Here is an 18,858-nt window from a genome sequence, read left to right on the forward strand (position 1 = left end):
CCAGAAGGAAAGGAAATAATAAAGATCCAGAGCAGAGATAAATGACATATAAAGCCCAAAACTCAATACAAATATCAACTAAACCAAGAGCTGTTCTTTGAAAGGATAAACAAGGATTGATGATCATCTAGCCAGGGTCACCAAGAAAGCAAGGTTAGAGGACCCAAATTAAAGAAAATCAGAAATGAAAGAGTTGAAGTAACAACCGATCTCACAGAAATACAAATGATGATGAAAAAATAATATGAACAACTCTATTCCAACAAAATGGACAACCTGGACAAAATGGACATTTTCTTAGAAAAATACAAGTTCCCAAAACTCAATCTGGAAGAATAAAAAACCTGAATAGGCCAATAATTACCAAATAAATTGAGGAAGCGATAAAAAATCTTCCAGCAAACAAAAGCACTGGTCTGGATAGCTTTACAGGGGAGTTCTATCAAGCATTCAAAGAAGAACTAAAACCTATCCTATTCAGACTATTCCAAAAAATTCAAGAGGAAGGCACACTTCCAAGATCTTTCTATGAAGCCAGCATTACCCTAATCCCAAAACCAGATAAAGACACCACAAAGAAAGAGAATTACAGGCCAATGTGCTTGATGAACATAGATGCTAAAATCCTCAACAAAATTCTAGCAAATCAGATTCAGCATTACATTAGAAAGATCATACATCATGACCAAGTGGGATTTATTCCGGGGATGCAAAGATGGTACAATATCTGCAAATCAATAAATGTGATACATCACATAAACAAACTGAGAGACAAAAATCACATAATCATATCAATCAATGCAGAAAAAGCATTTGACAAAATCCAACACCCTTTCTTGATAAAAACTCTTAGCAAAGTGGGAATTGAGGGATCATACCTCAACATAATAAAAGCCTTATATGACAAACCTACAGCCAACATCATACTCAATGGGCAAAAACTAAACTCATTTCTCCTAAGAACAGGAACAAGACAGGGATGCCCACTTTCACCAATTCTGTTCTATATAGTACTGGAAGTTCTAGACATAGCGGTCAGACAAGATGAAGAAATAAAAGCGATCCAAATTGGAAAGGAAGAAGTTAAACTGTCCTTATTCACAGATGACATGATAATATATATAGAAAACCCCAAACACTCCATCAAAGAACTACTAGACCTAATAAATGAATCTGGCAATGTAGCAGGATACAAAATTAACATCCAGAAATCTATGGCCTTTTTATACACCCCTCATGAACTCACAGAAAGAGAAGCTTAAAAACAATCCCATTTTCCATTGCACCAAAAAAATTAAGATACCTAAGAATAAACCTAACTAAGGACATAAAAGACCCATACTTGGAAACTATAGGACATTGAAAAAAAGAGATAGAGGAAGACATAAACAAACGGAAGAACATACCATATTTATGTATTGGTAGAATCAACATCATTAAAATGTCCATACTACCCAAAGGAATTTACAGATTTAATGCAATCCCAATTAAAATACCAATGGCATATTTCAAAGATCTAGAACAAATTCTCCAAAAAATCATCTCGAATAAACAAAGACCACAAATAGCCACAGCAATCCTGAGAAAGAAGAACAAAGTTGGAGGGATCACAATACCAGATATCAAGCTATATTACAAGCCACAGCTCTCAAAACTGCATGGTACTGGCATAAGAACAAACATATAAACCAATGGAACAGAACAGAGAACCCATAAATTGACCCAAGCCATTATGCTCAATTAATATTTGACAAAGGAGCCAGGAGCATACAATGGAGTCAAGACAATCTCTTCAATAAATGGTGCTGGGAAACTTGGTCAGATACATGCAAAAAACAAATGGAACTAGATCACCAACTTACACCATACACAAAAACAAACTCAAAATGGCTAAAGGACATAAATGTAAGATGGTAAACGATAAAAATCCTACAAGACTCCATAGGCAGCAAAAATAGCAGACATATGTTGTAGCAATATCTTTACAGACACAGCTCCTAGGGCAGTGATGGCGAACCTTTTGAGCTCGGCGTGTCAGCATTTTGAAAAACCCTAACTTAACTCTGGTGCCCTGTCACATATAGAAATTTTTTTGATATTTGAAACCATAGTAATACAAGGACTTATATTTTTTATATTTATTTTATATATTTAAATGCCATTTAACAAAGGCAAATCAAACAAAAAAAAATGAGTTCGTGTGTCACCTCTGACACGCATGTCATAGGTTCACCATCACTGTCCTAGGGCAATGGAGACTAAGGAGAAAATAAACAAATGGGACTACATCAAAATAAAAAGCTCTGCACAGCAAAAGCAACTATCAACAAAACAACAAGAAAGCCCACTGCCTGGGAGAACATATTTGCCAATGTTATTTCTGATAAGGGTTTAATCTGCAAAATTTACAGAGAACTCATGCAACTTAACAAAAGGAAGATAAATGATTCAATCAAAAAATGGGCAAAGGACCTAAATAGACACTTTTTGTAAGAGGACATACAGAAGGCCCAGAGACATATGAAAACATGCTCAAAGTCACTAATAATCTTAGAGATGCAAATCAAAACAACGAGATACCATCTCACACCTATCAGAATGGCTATCATCAGCAAACAACAAGTGCTGGTGAGGATGTGGAGAAAAAGGGACCCTCGTGCACTGCTGGTGGGAATGCAGACTGGTGCAGCCACTGTGGAAGACAGTATGGAGTTTCCTCATATAGTTGAAAATGGAACTTCCATTTTACTCAGTAATCCCACTTCTAGGACTATATCCCAAGAAACCAAAAACACCAATCAGAAAGGATATATGCACCCCTATGTTCATAGCAGCACAACTTGCAATAGCTAAGACTTGGAAACAGCCTAAGTGCCCACCAGCAGATGAGTGGATTAAAAAACTGTGGTACATCTACACAATGGAATACTATCTACACTAATAAAATACAGACATGCAAATTGACTGTACCTTCGCTTCACCTTAAGCCATGCCCACCAGCCAATCAGAGCGACTATATGCAAATTAACCCAACCAAGATGGCGGCCGGCAGCCATGAAGCTGGATCGCGCAGGAGGCTTGGTTGCCCAGTGATGGAGGAAGCCAAGCTTCCCGACTGCCGCGGCCGGCTTTGAGCTCCACTTAAGGCAACAAAATTTCAATTATAGAAGACAAATAAACCCCAGATACCTGCTTTCAGCCGGCCGTGACCATGGAGCTGGAGCGAGCAGTAGGCTTGGGTTGCCCCTGGTGATGGAGGAAGCCAAGCTTCCCCCGCCCTGGCCGGCTCTGAGCTCCACTCAAGGATACAAAGTTTCAATTATAGAAGGTAAATAAATCCCAGATTTAAAAAAAAAAAAGAAAAAAAGAGAGCTGCAGCTTCCATCGCTGGGGGCTTGGCCAGCTGAAACGGCCCTCAACTCCTCACCCAAACTGACCAGGCACCCCAGTGAGGACCCCAACCCTGAAGAGGGTGTGACCAGCTGCAAACAGCCATCATCCCCTCATCCAGGCTGGCCAGGCACCCAAGTGAGACCCCCACCCTGATTCGGGACACCCTTCAGAGCAAACCAGCTGGCCCCCACCCATGCACCAGGCCTCTATCCTATATAATAAAAGGGTAATAATGCAAATTGACCCTAACAGCAGAATGATTGGGAATGACTGGTCACTATGACACACACTGACCACCAGAAGGCAGATGCTCAATGCAGGAGCTGTCCACTGGTGGTCAGTGCGCTCCCACAGGGGGAGCTCTGCTCAGCCCCAAGCCAGGCTGATGGCTGCCAGAACAGCGGTGGTGGCAGGATCCTTTCCCGCCTCCTCAGCAGCACTAAGGATGTCCGACTGCAGCTTAGGTCTTCTCCCTGCTGGTAAGTGGACATCCCCTGAGGGCTGCTGGGCTGCCAGAGGGATGTCTGACTGCCAGCTTAGGCCCGATCCCCAGCAGGTGGACATCCTCCTAGGGGTCCCAGACTGCAAGAGGGCATTGGCCAGACTGAGGGACCCCCCGAGTGCACAAATTTTGTGCACCGGGCCTCTAGTGCTGCTATAAAAAAGAAGGAACTTTTACCATTTGCAACAGCATGGATGGAACTGGAGAGCATTATGTTAGTAAAATAAGCCAGTCAAAGAAAGATAAATATCACATGATCTCACTCATATGTGGGATATAATGATCAACATAATTTGATGAACAAGAATAGATACAGAGACAAATGGTAGGGAAGGGAGGAGGTTAGAGAGAAACCAAAGGACTTGTATGCATGCATATTAGCATAACCAATGGACAGAGACACTGGGGCAATGAGGGCTTTCCAGTGGCAGGAATGACTGGGGGTTGTCAATTGGGGGAAAAGGAGACATACGTAAAATTTTAGACATTGAGAGAGCAATATTAGAATAATAGTCATGACAGAAGAGGAAGAGAGAGAGAATGGAACGGAGGGTCTATTGAAACAAATAGTGGATGAGAACTTCCCAAACCTATGGAAAAAACTAGATCCTCAAATCCAAGAAGAAAACAGAACACCTTGTTACCTAAATCCAAAGAAACCCTCTCCAAGGCACTTCATATTAAAACTATCAAAAATTAATGACAAAGAAAAAATTCTCAAAGCAGGCCAGAAAAGGAGGAAGTGATATACAAAGGAAAACCCATCGGAATTTCATCCAACTTCTCAGCAGAAACTCTGAAATCCAGAAGGGAATGGGACCAAATATTCAGACATCTGAAAGAGAGAGATTACCAGGCACAAATAAAATATCCAGCAAAATTATCCTTTAAAAATGAAGGTGAAATAAAGACGTTCCCAGACATACAGAAGTTGAGGGATTTTATCACCAGAAAACCTCCATTGCAGGAAATACTCAATGGAGTTATTCTTCCTGAAACAAAGAACATAAGGTCATAACACTATGATTAATGTCACCAAAAATCTTACAGTGTAAAAAGGGATTTGTAACAACAAAACCATAAAAATTTCTGAACTGGCAAAGGAGGGTGAGGATCAGATGCACTCAAAAGAAAAAAACATACTGTATATATGCAAGTTTATTTTTTAAAAACCTAATGCTGACCACACACAAAAATCCCCAAACCAGGACAGATAGCTTAAAGAAAGAGGAAACAGAGGAGAAAGGTATGGAATAGTACCAAATAAAAACAACAGACAAAAACACAAAGGAAAATAACCAATGGAGGCACAGAGCTACCAGAAAACAAAAGATAAAATGGCTATAGGAAATCCTCATACATCAATAACTACCCTTAATGTAAATGGTCTAAATTCACAAATAAAGAGGCATAGAGTAACAGAGTGGATCAAGAAAACAAAACCCAACCATATGCTGCCTACAAAAGACACATCTAAACTTCAAAGACAAAGGTAGATTCAAAATAAAAGGGTGGAAAATGACTCTCCAAGCAAATACCATCCACAGAAAAGCAGGTGTAGCCATAGTTATATCGGACAAATAAAGTTAACAAGAGACAAAAATGGACACTTTATAATTATAAAGGGGACAGTACATTAAAAAACACACACACACAACACTTCTTAATATATATGCACCCAACCAGGAAGCACCAAATTATATAAAACGACTACTCACAGAACTAAAGGGAGAAACATCAAATCACAATCATGGTTGGGGACCTTAATACTCCATTGACATCTCTACTGGAACCACCAAACAGTAAATCAATAAAAAAATATATCAGCCATGCCCTAGCCGGTTTGGCTCAGTGGATAGAGCGTCGGCCTGCGGACTAAAGAGCCCCGGGTTCGATTCCGGTCAAGGGCATGTACCTTGGTTGCGGGCACATCCCCAGTGGGGGCGGGGGGGTGCAGGAGGCGGCTGATCGATGTTTCTCTCTCATCGATGTTTCTGACTCTCTATCCCTCTCCCTTCCTCTCTGTGGAATAATCAATAAAATATGTTTTAAAAAAATATATCAGCCATAAATAACACACTAGACCAAATGAACATAATTGACACTTAAAGAACTTTTCATCCCAAAATATCAGATTGTACATTCTTCTCCATGCACATGAAACATTCTCAAGGATAGACCATATGTTGGGTCACAAAACTAGCATAAACAAATTCAAGAAAACTAAAATTATACCAAGAATATTCTCTGACTATGATGCCTTGAAATTAGAAATCAACTGCAAAATGAAAGTAAAGAAACTCACAAATATGTGGAGATTAAACAACATACTACTAAAAATGACTGGATCAAAGAAGAAATAAAAGATGAGATCAAAAGATATTTAGAGACAAATGATAATGACAGTACAACATGTCAAAATTTCTGGGATGCAACAAAAGCATTAATAATAGGGAAGTTTATATCATTACAGGCCTATCTCAAGAAAGAAAAATCCCAAGTAAACAACCTAAACTCACATCTTTAAAAAACTAGAAAAAGAATAACAAAAGCAAACCAAAGTCAGCAGAAGAAGGGAAATAATAAAAATTAGAGCAGAATTGAATGAAATAGAGAACAAAAGACTATACAAAAATTAATAAAACATAGAGCTGGTTCTTTGAAAAGATTAATAAAATTGACAAACCCATGGCTAAACTCACTAAGGAAAAAGTGGAAAAGACCCATATAAACAAAATCATAAATGAGATTGGAGAAGTCACCACAGATATTACAGATATACAAAGGATCATACTAGTATATTATGAAAGATTATATGCCACCAAATTCAATCTAGAAGGAATGGATAAGTTCCTCAAAATATATGACATTTGTAGACTAAGTCATGAAGAATTGGAAGATCTAAATAGACCAATCAGCATTGAGTAAATTGAAACAACCATCAAAAACCTCCCCCCAAAAAATGTCCAGGACCGATGGCTTTGCTAGTGAATTCTACTAAACATTTATAGAAGATTTAAAACCTATTTCTCAATTTTTTTCCAAAAAAATGAAGAAGAGGTAATACTTCCTAACACATTTTATGAAGCCAATATAACCCATTTACCAAAACCTGGGAAGGATAACACAAAAAATGGAAACTACAGGGCAATATACCTGATGACTACAGATGCAAAAATCCTAAACAAAATATTAGCAAGTGGAACACAATAATACATTAAAAATATATATTCCAATTAAGTGGGGTTCATTCCATGGCACAAGGATGGTTTAACATACACAAATAAATCAATGTAATACATCACATTAAAAGAAGGATAAAAAACATATAATCTTAAAAATAGATGCAGAAAAAGGATTTCATAGGATACAACATCCACTTATGATTAAAACACTCAATAAAAAATAGGAATAGAAGGAATGTACCTCAACATAATAAAGGCCATATATGATAAATCCTCATCTAATATCATACTTGAAGGTGAAAAATTGAAAGCTTTTCCTCTAAGATCAAGAACAAGACAAGGATGTCCACTCTCACCACTCATATTCAACGTAGTGCTAGAAGTCCTAGCCAGAGCAATAAGGCAAGAAAAAGAAATAAAAGGCATCCTAATTGGAAAGGAAGAAGTAAAACTGTCACTTTTTATGGATGACATGATTATATACATAGAAGACCCTAAAGATCCACCACAAAACTATTAGAAACAATACTTAAATACAGTCAAGTTGCAGGATACAAAATCAGTGTACAAAAATCCATTGCCTTCCTGTACGCTAACAACAAAACTTGATAAAAAGACATGAAATAAACACACAACAATTTATTTTTCAATTGCAACCAAAAGAATAAAATACCTAGGAACAAACATAACAAAGAACATGAAAGACCTATATACTGAGAATTACAAAGCATTATTTAAAGAGATTGAAAAAGACACAACAAAATGGAAAAATATCCCATGCTCATGGATTAGAAAAATCAACATAGTTAAAATGGCCATTTTACCCAAAGCAATATACAGATTTAATGCAATCCCCATCAAAATCTCAATTCATTTTTTAAAGAAATAGCACAAAAAATCATCATAAAAAATAAAGAATGAAGCTGGAGGTATCACACTACCTGACTTCAAATTATACTACAGAGCTATGATAATCAAAATAATATGCTATTCACAGAGAAACAGACACACAGATCAATGGAACAGAATATAGAGCCCAGCTATAAAACCATGTTAATGTGGACCCATAATTTTTGCCCAAGGAGCCATAAACATATAAGGGAGTATAGATAGTATCTCCAATAAATGGTGCTGGGAAAACTGGAAAGCCATATGCAAAAGAATGAAACTGGATTATAGTTTATCTTCATGTACAAAAATTAATTCAAAATGGATCAAATACCTAAATATAAGACCCAATACAGTAAGTTACATAGAAGAAAATATAGGTACCAAATTTATGAAACTTGGTCATAGAGAACATTTTGTGAATTTGACCCCAAAGGTAAGGAAAGTAATAAGCAAAAATAAATGAATGAGATTATATAAAACTAAAAAGCTTCTCCACAGCAAAAGAAACTGATAACAAAACAAAGAGGCAACCAACGAGATAGGAGATGATATTTGCAAATAATAGTTCTGACAAAGGTTTAATTTCCAAAATATATAAAGAACTCATAAAACTCAATACCAAACAAACAACCCAATCAGAAAGTGGGTAGAGGACCTGAAAATACACCTCTTCCCAAAAGACATATAAACAGTCAATAGATATATGAAAAGATGTGCAACCTCACTAGCAATTAGAGAAATCAAAACTACAACGAGATACCACGCCACACCTGTTAGAGTGGCTATTATCAACAAGACACACAATAAGAAGTGTTGGAGAGGTTGTGGAGAAAAGGGAACCTTCATTTACTGTGAGTGGGAATGTAGACTGGTATAACCAGTCTGGAAATCAGTCTGAAGTTCCTCAAAAAATTAAGAATAGAGTTACCTATGACCCAGCAATCCTTGTCCTGGGTATATACCCAAAAAACTCAAAAACATGTATCCCAAAGATATATGCAACCCGATGTTCATTGCAGCATTATTCACTGTGGCCAAGACATGGAAACAACCAACATGTCCTGCTACAGAGGACTAGATAAAGAAGATGTGCTACATATACACAACAGAATACTACTCAGCCATAAGTAAGTATGTAATAGTGCCATTTGCAACAACATCGATGGACCTTCAGAACATTATGCTAAGTGAAATAAATTAGTTAGAAAAAGATAAGAACCATATGATTTCACTCATATGTGGGATATAAAACTGAAACTCATGAATACAAACAGCCTTGAACACAATCACAAGAAGAAAACTGAAAAACACACAAAGACATGGAGGCTAAATAACATGTTAGTAAATAATAAATGGGTTAACAAATGAAAATTAAAAAAATAGCTACCCAAAGTCCATAGGACTTAGGGAAATCAGTTCTGAGAGGTAAATCAGTTCTGAGAGGTAAAGTTATAGCATTACAGGCCTATTTCAAGAAACAAGAAAAAGTTCAAATAAACATTCTAACTTTACACTTAAAGGAACTTGAGAAAGAGCAGCAAACAAAACCCAGACTGAGTAGAAGGATGGAAATAATAAAGATAAGCACAGAAATAAATGAGAGTCTTAAAAATATCCCCCCAAAATCAATGAAACCAGGAGCTGATTCTTTGAGAATGTAAGCAAGATTGACAAACGTTTAACCAGACTCATCTAGAAAAAAGGAGGGAGGGCCCAAATAAATAACATCAGAAACCAAAGAGAAGTAACAACTGACACCAAAAAATACAAAGTATTGTAAGAAAATATTATGAACAACTACCAACAAATTGGACAATCTGCAAAAAATGGATAAATTCCTAGAAACATACAATTTTCCAAAACTAAATGAAGAAGAATCGGAGGCTCTGAATACTAGTAAACAGATTGCAACTAGTGAAATTAAAGCAGTAATCAGAAAACTCCCAACAAACTAAAGCCCTGGACTGGATGGCTTACAGGTGAATTTTACCAAACATTCAAAGAAAACTAACACCTATCGTTCTCAAACTATTCCGAAGAATTCAAGAGGACGTAAGACTCCCACGCTCATTTTATGACAACATTATCCTAATTCCAAAATCAGATAAAGACATGACAAAGAAAGAAAATTATACGCGAATATCCCTGATGAACATAGAGGCTAAAATTCTCAACAAAATATTAGCAAACCTAATCCATCAATACATTGAAAAGATCATATACCATGATCAAGTGAGACTTATTCTGGGGATGCAAGGTTGGTACAATATCCGCAAAACAATAAATGTGATACACCACAGAAACAAAATGAAGAATAAAAACCACATGCTCATACCAATAGAGGCAGAAAAAGAATTATATAAGATCCTGCACCCATTTATGATAAAAAAAAGTCTCAGAAAATTTGGAATAGAGGGAACATACCTCAACTTTATAAAGACCATATATGGCAACCCCACAGCCAACATTATACTCAATGGGGAAAAACTACAAGCATTCCCTTATAAGATCAGGAACAAGACAGAGATGTCCACTTTTACCACTCTTATTCAACATAGCACTGGAAGTTCTAGCCACAGCATTTAGACAATAACAAGAAATAAAAGGCATCCAAATTGAAAAGGAAGAAGTAAAACTGTTACTATTTGCAGATGACTTGATACTGAACTCTAAAGATTTCACCAAAAACTACTAGAACTGATAAATGAATCAGTAAAGTAGTAGGATACAAATAAATATCCAGAAATCTGTTGCATTTTCATGAATTAATAATTAACTATCAGAAAAGGAAATTAAGAAGACAATCTGATTCACAACTGCTTTAAAAAGAATAAAATACCTAGAAATAAAGAAAGTAAAGAACCTGTACTCAGAAAATTTTAAGGCACTGAAGAAATAAATTGAAGAAGATACAAATAAGTGGAAACATATACGGTGTTCATTGATAGATAGTATTAAAATCATTAAAATCATTAAAATGTCCATACTACCCAAAGTAGTCTACAGATTCAATGCAATTCCTATCAAGATACCAATCAAGTATTTCACAGAACTAGAACAAATATTCCAAGAATATATATATGGAACCACAAAAGATCCTGAATAGCAACAGTGATTTTGAGTAAGAAAAACAAAGTGGGAGGCATCACGTTATAATAATATAATAATAATAATTAATAATAATAATAATAGCATGGTAGTGGCATAAAGACAGATATATAGATGAATGGAACAGAATAGAGAGCCCCCAAATAAGCCCACTCCTTTATAGTCAATTAATATTTGACAAAGGAGGAAAAAACATATAATGGGCTAAAGATAGTCTATTTAACAAATGGTGTTGGGAAAATTGGAGATGCATGCAAAAGAAAAAAATTAAACTATATCACTTCTTATACCAGACACAAGAATAAACTCAAAATGGATTAAAGACTTAAGTTAAAGACTTAGACTCGAAACCATAAAAATCCTAGAAGAAAACATAGGCAGAAAATGCCCTAACTGGTTTGGATCAGTGGATAGAGCATCGACCTACGGACTGAAGGGTCCCAGGTTTAGTTCCAGTCAAGGGCATGTGCCTTGGTTGCAGGCACATCCCCAGTAAGAGGTGTGCAGGAGGCAGCTGATCGGTCTTTCTCATTGATGTTTCTAACTCTCTATCCCTCTCCCTTCCTCTCTGTAAAAAATCAATAACATATTTTTAAAAACATAGGCAGTAAAATCTCAGACATTTCTCATAGCAATATTTTTTGGATATATCTCCTTGGGTGAGGACAACAAAAGAAAAAATAGACAAATGGTACTACATCAAACTAAAATGTTTTTGTACAGCAAAGGAAATCATCAACAAAATGAAAAGACAACCCACTAAAGGGGACAATATATCCACCAATACATCTGATAAGGGTTAATATCCAAAATTTATAAAGAACTTATAAAACTGAACACCAAAAAAAAAAACCCACAAAAATCCAGTTAAAAAATGGGCAAAGGACCTAAATAGACACTTCTCCAAAGGGGATGTACAGATGACCAATAGACATATGAAAAGATGCTCAACACCACTAATCATCAGAGAGATGCAAATTAAAACCACAATGAGATATCACCTCATACCTGTCAGAATGGCTATCATCAATAAATCAACAAGTGTTGGCGAGGATGTGGAGAAAAGGGAACCCTTATGTACTGTTGGTAGGTCTGCAGACTGATGGAGCCACTGTGGAAAGCAGTATGGAGTTACCTCAAATAATTAAAAATGGAACTGCCTTCTGACCCGAAATTCCACTTTTGGGAATATATCTGAAAAAGCTTGAAACACTAATTTGAAAGAATATATGCACCCCTATGTTCATTACAGCATTATTTACAATAACCAAGATTTTAAAGTAGCCCAAGTGTCCATCAGTATGAGTAAATAAAACATCGATGGTACATTTACACAATAGAACACTACTCGACTATAAAAAGGATATATCTCCCTTTGTGATAGCATGGATGGACCTGGAGAACATTATGCTAAGTGAAATAAGTCATTCAGAGAAAGTTAAGTACCATGCAATTTCACTCATATGTGGAATTTAATGAACAGACTGAACTAACAAGCAAAATAGAGACAGATTTAGAGATAGAGAGCAGGCAAACAGCTCTGGTGGGGGAGAGTGTTGTGGGAGGGATTGAGTAAAAAAAGAAAAAAGAGGAAGAACTCATGGACAGGAACAACAGTGTGGTGATTACTAGGTGTACTGGTTAATAATGAGGATTTTTTTAACTAGATGGAGTTACATAAATGTTGATATATATGTGATTTGATATGTATGCTATTTTGTTGTATTGACAGCAAGCTTCAAAACTTCCTATGTCAAATTTGCTGAAGGTGTTAACATCATAGATATTTTTTTGCTTAAAAATGTTGAATTTCGTGCCAAAAAAGCATTTGCAGAAAGTTTTAATTCATTACTTTATTTTGAAGAAAAGTGCTGCTGAATACTTCGGGAAGCTTATGGTGAACATGCTCCATCTCAAGATACTTGTGAACACTGGTTTAAATGCTTTGAAAGTGATGGTTTTGATGTGAAAGACAAAGAACGTCCAGGTCAACCGAAAAAGTTTTAAGACCAACAATTACAAGCATTATTGGATGAAGATTCATGTCAAACTCAAAAATAACTTGCAGAAAAATTAAACGTTGCTCAGCAAACAATTTCTGATCATTACAAGCAATGGGAAAGATTTTAAAGGAAGGAAAATGGCTGCCACATCAACTGAACGAAAGACAAATGGAAAACTGAAAAGTCATCAGTAAAATGTTGCTTCAGCAGCACGAAAGAAAGTCTTTTTTTTTAATTTTGTTTTATTACTTAAAGTATTACAAAGAGTAGTACATATGTCTCCTTTTTTCCCCCTTGACCTTCCCCCGGCCTCCCCTACCCCCCAGTGTCTTGTGTCCATTGGTTATGCTTATATGCATGCATACAAGTCCTTCGGTTGATCTCTTACCGCGCCCCTCCCCACAACCCTCCCTGGCCTTCCCACTGTAGTTTGACAGTCTGTTCGCTGCTGCTCTGCCTCTGTATCTATTTTTGTTCATCAGTTTATGAAATTCTTTTTGGCATCGAATTTTGAATGGCGATGAAAAGTGGATTTATTTTGAGAATACCAAATGCACAAAATAATGGGTTGATTCAGGTCAACCATCAGCATCGACTACAAGGCCAAATTGCTTCGGAAAGGAGACAATGCTCTGAGTTTGGTGGGATCAGGAAGGTGTGGTGTATTATGAGCTTCTAAAACCAGGTGAAACCGTTAATACTGATCACTACCGACAACAAATAATTAATTTGAACCATGCTTTGATCATGAAACGATCAGAATAGGCCAGAAGACACGGCAAAGTAATTTTGCTTTATGTTGACACACCATCACACACTTCAAAACCAGTTAAAGACATGTTAAAAGATCTTGCCTGGGAAGTATTAACCCACCTGCTGTATTCACCAGACCTTGCTCCTTCAGATTACCACTTGTTTCGATCGATGGCACACGCACTTTCTGAGCAGCACTGCAAAACATATGAAGAATTGGAAAATTGGGTCTCTGAATGGTTTGCCTCAAAACAAGAAAAGTTCTTTTGGGACGGTATCCACAAATTAACTGAAAGATGGGAGAAATGTGTAGCTAGCGATGGACATTATTTTGAATAAAGCACTTTTGATGTTTCTCTTGAAGTTATTGTGTTTTCTTTGATTACAAAATCTACATTATTAACCGATACACCTAGTATGGAGGGAAGGAGTGTGGGCAGATGGAAGAGATTATAGGGGGAATAAATGGTGATAGGAAAAATAAAATTAATAAAATAAAATAATAAAATATGAAAGTGAGACATACATACAAAGTACAAGCCCCAGATTGTCATAAAGAACCTAGACATCTAAGGATCAAACCAATATGCAGCGATTGGGGAGGGGGGTTGTATTACCAACATAGTATGAGCTGTTTATGTCAAAAGTTCTTCAAACACTGCCATGGCAACAGGAGAAGAGAGCAAATCACATATGTGTTAGGAAAGTGAATATCCAGGAAATAAAGGAAGTGCTACCCCCAACAGTAGGAAATCTTGAGGTAATGAACATCTGAGAGTCAAAGGAAAAAGGTAAAACCTAATCCTGTCCCCAAACCTCCCTTTCAGCCTAAATAGGAGCTTGGACATGTATTTTACTAAACAGAACCTTAATAACCTGCTGAATCCTGAGTGGATATTATTTGATATTTCTTTGATGAAAGTAGTGGCCACAAGTATAAGGGGAAACAGGAAGTGTCAGGAAAGAAACTTGTTTGTGCTTTTGGGACCACATTGTTCTTTTAATATAACTGTAGTTTTGAGCTCAAAAAATCATCATTCAATCAATGCTTCAGTACCCAAAATTTAACCTTACCCCCAATACTAATCCTGACTTCCCATTAAGTATGGGGACATTGACTTTCCCCAACAGGACAACATCTAGCCGACGTTAGCTGGCATCTGCCAATGAGGCAGTACATTTCTGGTTGATAGATGGGTTGGGCATACTTTGAATTGTTTTCTGTGGTAGTGAGACACACTGGCTTCTTGGACAGGTGTTGAAGTTGTGTGTAGCAGCACAAAATGGAGATAGTTTTGTAGATATCTCTTAGACCAGGGGTCAGCAAACTGGCTAATATGACCCTTGACCTGTGGCTTCTTTTTAAATTTTTAAAAGATTGTAAAAATAAAGATAAACTATATGGGACAGAGCCCAGATATGGCCTGCAAAGCCTAAATTATTTACTATCTAGCTCTTTACAGAAAAAGTTGACTGCTCTGAATAGATTCAAAGTCTCCTCCTTTCTAATCCCTTTAGAGATTTTGGAATTGGGGGAGTGGGCATATGATTTTGAGACACAACAGCTGTTCTGGGGATGTACTTTGGCCCTTAGCATAGCCAATTCTGCCACAGAATAATCCATATAATTTCAGCCTCTTACTGTTTCATCCTCTATCTGATCAGTTCATACTATTAACAAAACTCTGTGTGTGTATCTTTTCACAAGATTTTTTTCTGATTTTACTCAGGGGCTTCCTGGTCAGAAAGGATCTAAAGGTGAACCTGTCCATACCCAAGGTAGTTTCAAAGGAATGAAGGTAAGAGCCTCTGAAGCAGACAGCTGAGTAGGCTATAAGCTGAGCTCCCCCAGATTGGGCCCCAGATCCAATAAAAACATTTCCAGAACTAGCATCTGTGTCTCTATTTAAGATGCAGACCAAGCTGTATTTAAAAAGGACCCTGAGCATTTTGTGGTACAAACACTGACAGAAATGTTTGTAACCATACTGTCAAAGATATTTGCTTTATAGTATCTAGACCAAAAATAAGAGACAGATCAGCAAACAGTTTGCATGCATATCATTTTCTTTGACAAGCTGAGACATTTCCTGGAGGCAGATACCTTTTGTCTGCTCTAGAATCCTTGATGTCTGCATACCTTGGTTTGAAGCCATGTATGTCTCTGCCCATCTCAGCATGGCCACCAGCCCAGGATCCTGGCCCTGCCCTTTTCTGTCCCTGAACCCAGGCCCATCACCCTTAGCTGGGACCCTGGCTGTCTGCAAAAATTTCCCATCAACTCTGAAGCTGGTTAGAAACTTTCCTCTCTTCATTGATAAAAACCTTCTGTATTCTTGTGACTGAATTCTTGGTTTATACTGCCTGGTATCCTATGGGCCCTCAATAAACTCTGTTGCCAAATGATTGACCCTATTTCCCTTAAAGAGTGGTAAAGAAGCCCATCATTTTCTTGCTAGAAAATCAAAATCTATGTGTCCAACATGAGAGGAAGGTGCATCCAAGCACATTCAGCTGAGGATGGCACCTTTCTGCCTTCCATCTACACACAGAACCTCGAACATTAGAACATTGGAAGTCACTTTGGAATGGATGATGGGGGTGGTTGGATGAGAACTAACAAAGGCACAGTATTCGAACTCTTGTCTATAGATGCCACAGCAGAAGATAGAATGTAAGAGTTGGGAAAGACCTCATGATTGTTAGATTCATGTTGCTCATTTTACAGATAGAAAAGCTGAGATATACTGAGGCTATGTGACTTGCTCAGAGTCACACAGCCAGTTAGTGTTCTTTCCGTTCTGCAGAGAGCTGATTTTTTACCATAAGCCAAGTGCAGTAAGACTAGCAGGTATCAAAATATGGCCATTGTCACAGCAAACATTGATTAGATAGTTTGGCCAAAAATAAAAGAGACCTTGGACCCAGTAGAACACAGCAATTTCCACAAGATGGTTATATTATAGATTTATACAGTGACTTAAGGTGGTGCAAAGTAATTAAAATGTAATCAGAGACTATATGCTCTGTTGATTCTCCCTTGAAATGTCTTATTTGCATTGTGTATATATATGGGCATAGATTCTCTGGGGATGAGGGCACATGGGAACGTAGCTTGCTTTCCTCCAAAAAGAGAAGGAAAATCACCAGTCCACAAAAACAGTTTCTAATAAGTTCCTAGAAACAGTAAAAATTAATTAATTCAAGTAAAATATGAAATCCTGTTCAACCAAGGCTATAATATTTGCCTTTTAGAGTCTAGACTCTAGACTTTTCTTAGGAAAAAAGTAAATGGTTGAATATGTCCAATTCATACATTATTTAAAACACAGAACCTTGACAGAAGAGGACTAAGCTTCAGCAAAGCGTTTTTATGCCCAAGCATTTTAGGTCAGTTACCTATGAAATACCACAGACTTGGTTTATTAATCTCTTCACTCTTCTGCCTTTTTCTGTTTCTCAGGGGGATCCTGGGCTGCCTGGACTAGATGGAATCACTGTAAGTTGTTACTTATGTGTTGAGCTCTCAATGTTTAGTCAACAGTTACTGATTGTCCCTTTTCATTCTTCCCTTCAGTGTTTGAAGGTCTTTGTAGACCTTCTCAAGAAAAATCCATAGAAAATGGGTCAAACTATTGTCTTTTTTCCAGATGAGAAAGTACTGATGGGACAGACTGTCCACCTCAAAGTTACACAGCAGGAAAGCTTTTAAACCTTTAGACCAGGAAACTGCATACTCCCTGGTACAGAATTTTGCATTTCATTCAGCAAGCATTTACTAAGTGTTTCCTGTGTGTTGAGAGTGTCGTCAATAAAACAAAAGTACAACACTCTTCTTTAAAAATTGTTCTTGCTGAAACCGGTTTGGCTCAGTGGATAGAGCATCAGCCTGAGGACTGAAAGGTCCCAGGTTCGATTCCGGTCAAGGGCATGTACCTGGGTTGCGGGCACATCCCCAGTGGGGGATGTGCAGGAGGCGGCTGATCGATGTTTCTCTCTCATCGATGTTTCTGACTCTCTATCTCTCTCCCTTCCTCTCTGAAAAAAATCAATAAAATATATTTTTTTAAAAATGTTCTTTATAAAACAAATTTTATGGGACTCTAAATAATAGTGAGTCCATGAAAAGCTGTGAGTTGTATTAATAAGAGGTTTCTGTTTTCCTTGAGTTTCTACATTGTCATCATTTTCCTTTGAAATGGCTTAAGAAAAGCCCCTCCTTTCTTCCTTATTGCCTATATCAGGGTTTCTTCCTTTCTGCTTTATTCCAGAACAGATACTAAGCACCTACTCTCAAAAAAATTCTACAAGTGATCCCTGAGGCAATGCAGATATGGTTTCTGCCCCCTCCCTGACCCAGGATGTGAAACACTATTAGGAATGTGGCATAAGAATTCCACAAAAGTTTTAAGGAAGAGATGCTGTCCAACTAAGGATACATCATGAAAGACTTTATATTTAAGATAGAGAAGGTAGCCTCTGAGAAGTATGGATGATGTTTAGACTGGCTGGCAATGGGAGGAAGCTTTCTAAACAGAGAGCAGTGTGAGAAAAGATAGGCAATAAATAGGATGTATGCAAGCACACATGCAAACAGAGATGAACGAGTAAGGACCAAGGACATCCACTTCCCTACAGCTAAACAACTGGTTTAGGTGGTGTGTTAACTAAATTTGTAGAATAACTGTATTTGCTGCATAGCTTCTCTTAGAAATCATTTCCCTACCTGCAGAGGTACAATGTTTATGTACATACACAGGCATGATAAATAAACCATGTAGATTTGAAGAGGGGAGTTTGGTGGCTGAGTAGAGGCCTGTGCACAAAATTCATGCATGGGGGGCAGTGTGTCCCTCAGCCCAGCCTGCACCCTCTCCAATCTGAGACCCCTCGAGGGATGTCCTACTGCCCGTTTAGGCCTGATCCTGGTGGGCCTAAATGGGCAGTCAGACATGCCTCTCACAATCCAGAACTGCTGGCTCCACAACTGCTCTCCTGCTTGCCTGCCTGATCACCCCGTAAC

General features: G+C 37.5%; 1 protein-coding gene across 1 annotated transcript in view; it reads left to right on the forward strand.

Moving 5' to 3' along the window:
- The window catches only part of COL4A6 (collagen type IV alpha 6 chain), a 374,284-nt gene that overhangs the window by 295,899 nt on the left and 59,527 nt on the right, over positions 1 to 18,858 (forward strand). Inside the window, 2 exon segments of the mRNA XM_023758663.1 lie at positions 15,566 to 15,634; positions 17,299 to 17,334. Of these exon segments, the coding sequence (XP_023614431.1) occupies positions 15,566 to 15,634; positions 17,299 to 17,334 (105 nt within the window).

Source organism: Myotis lucifugus, unplaced genomic scaffold, assembly GCF_000147115.1.
Source record: "Myotis lucifugus unplaced genomic scaffold, Myoluc2.0 scaffold_2, whole genome shotgun sequence".
Taxonomy (NCBI): domain Eukaryota; kingdom Metazoa; phylum Chordata; class Mammalia; order Chiroptera; family Vespertilionidae; genus Myotis; species Myotis lucifugus.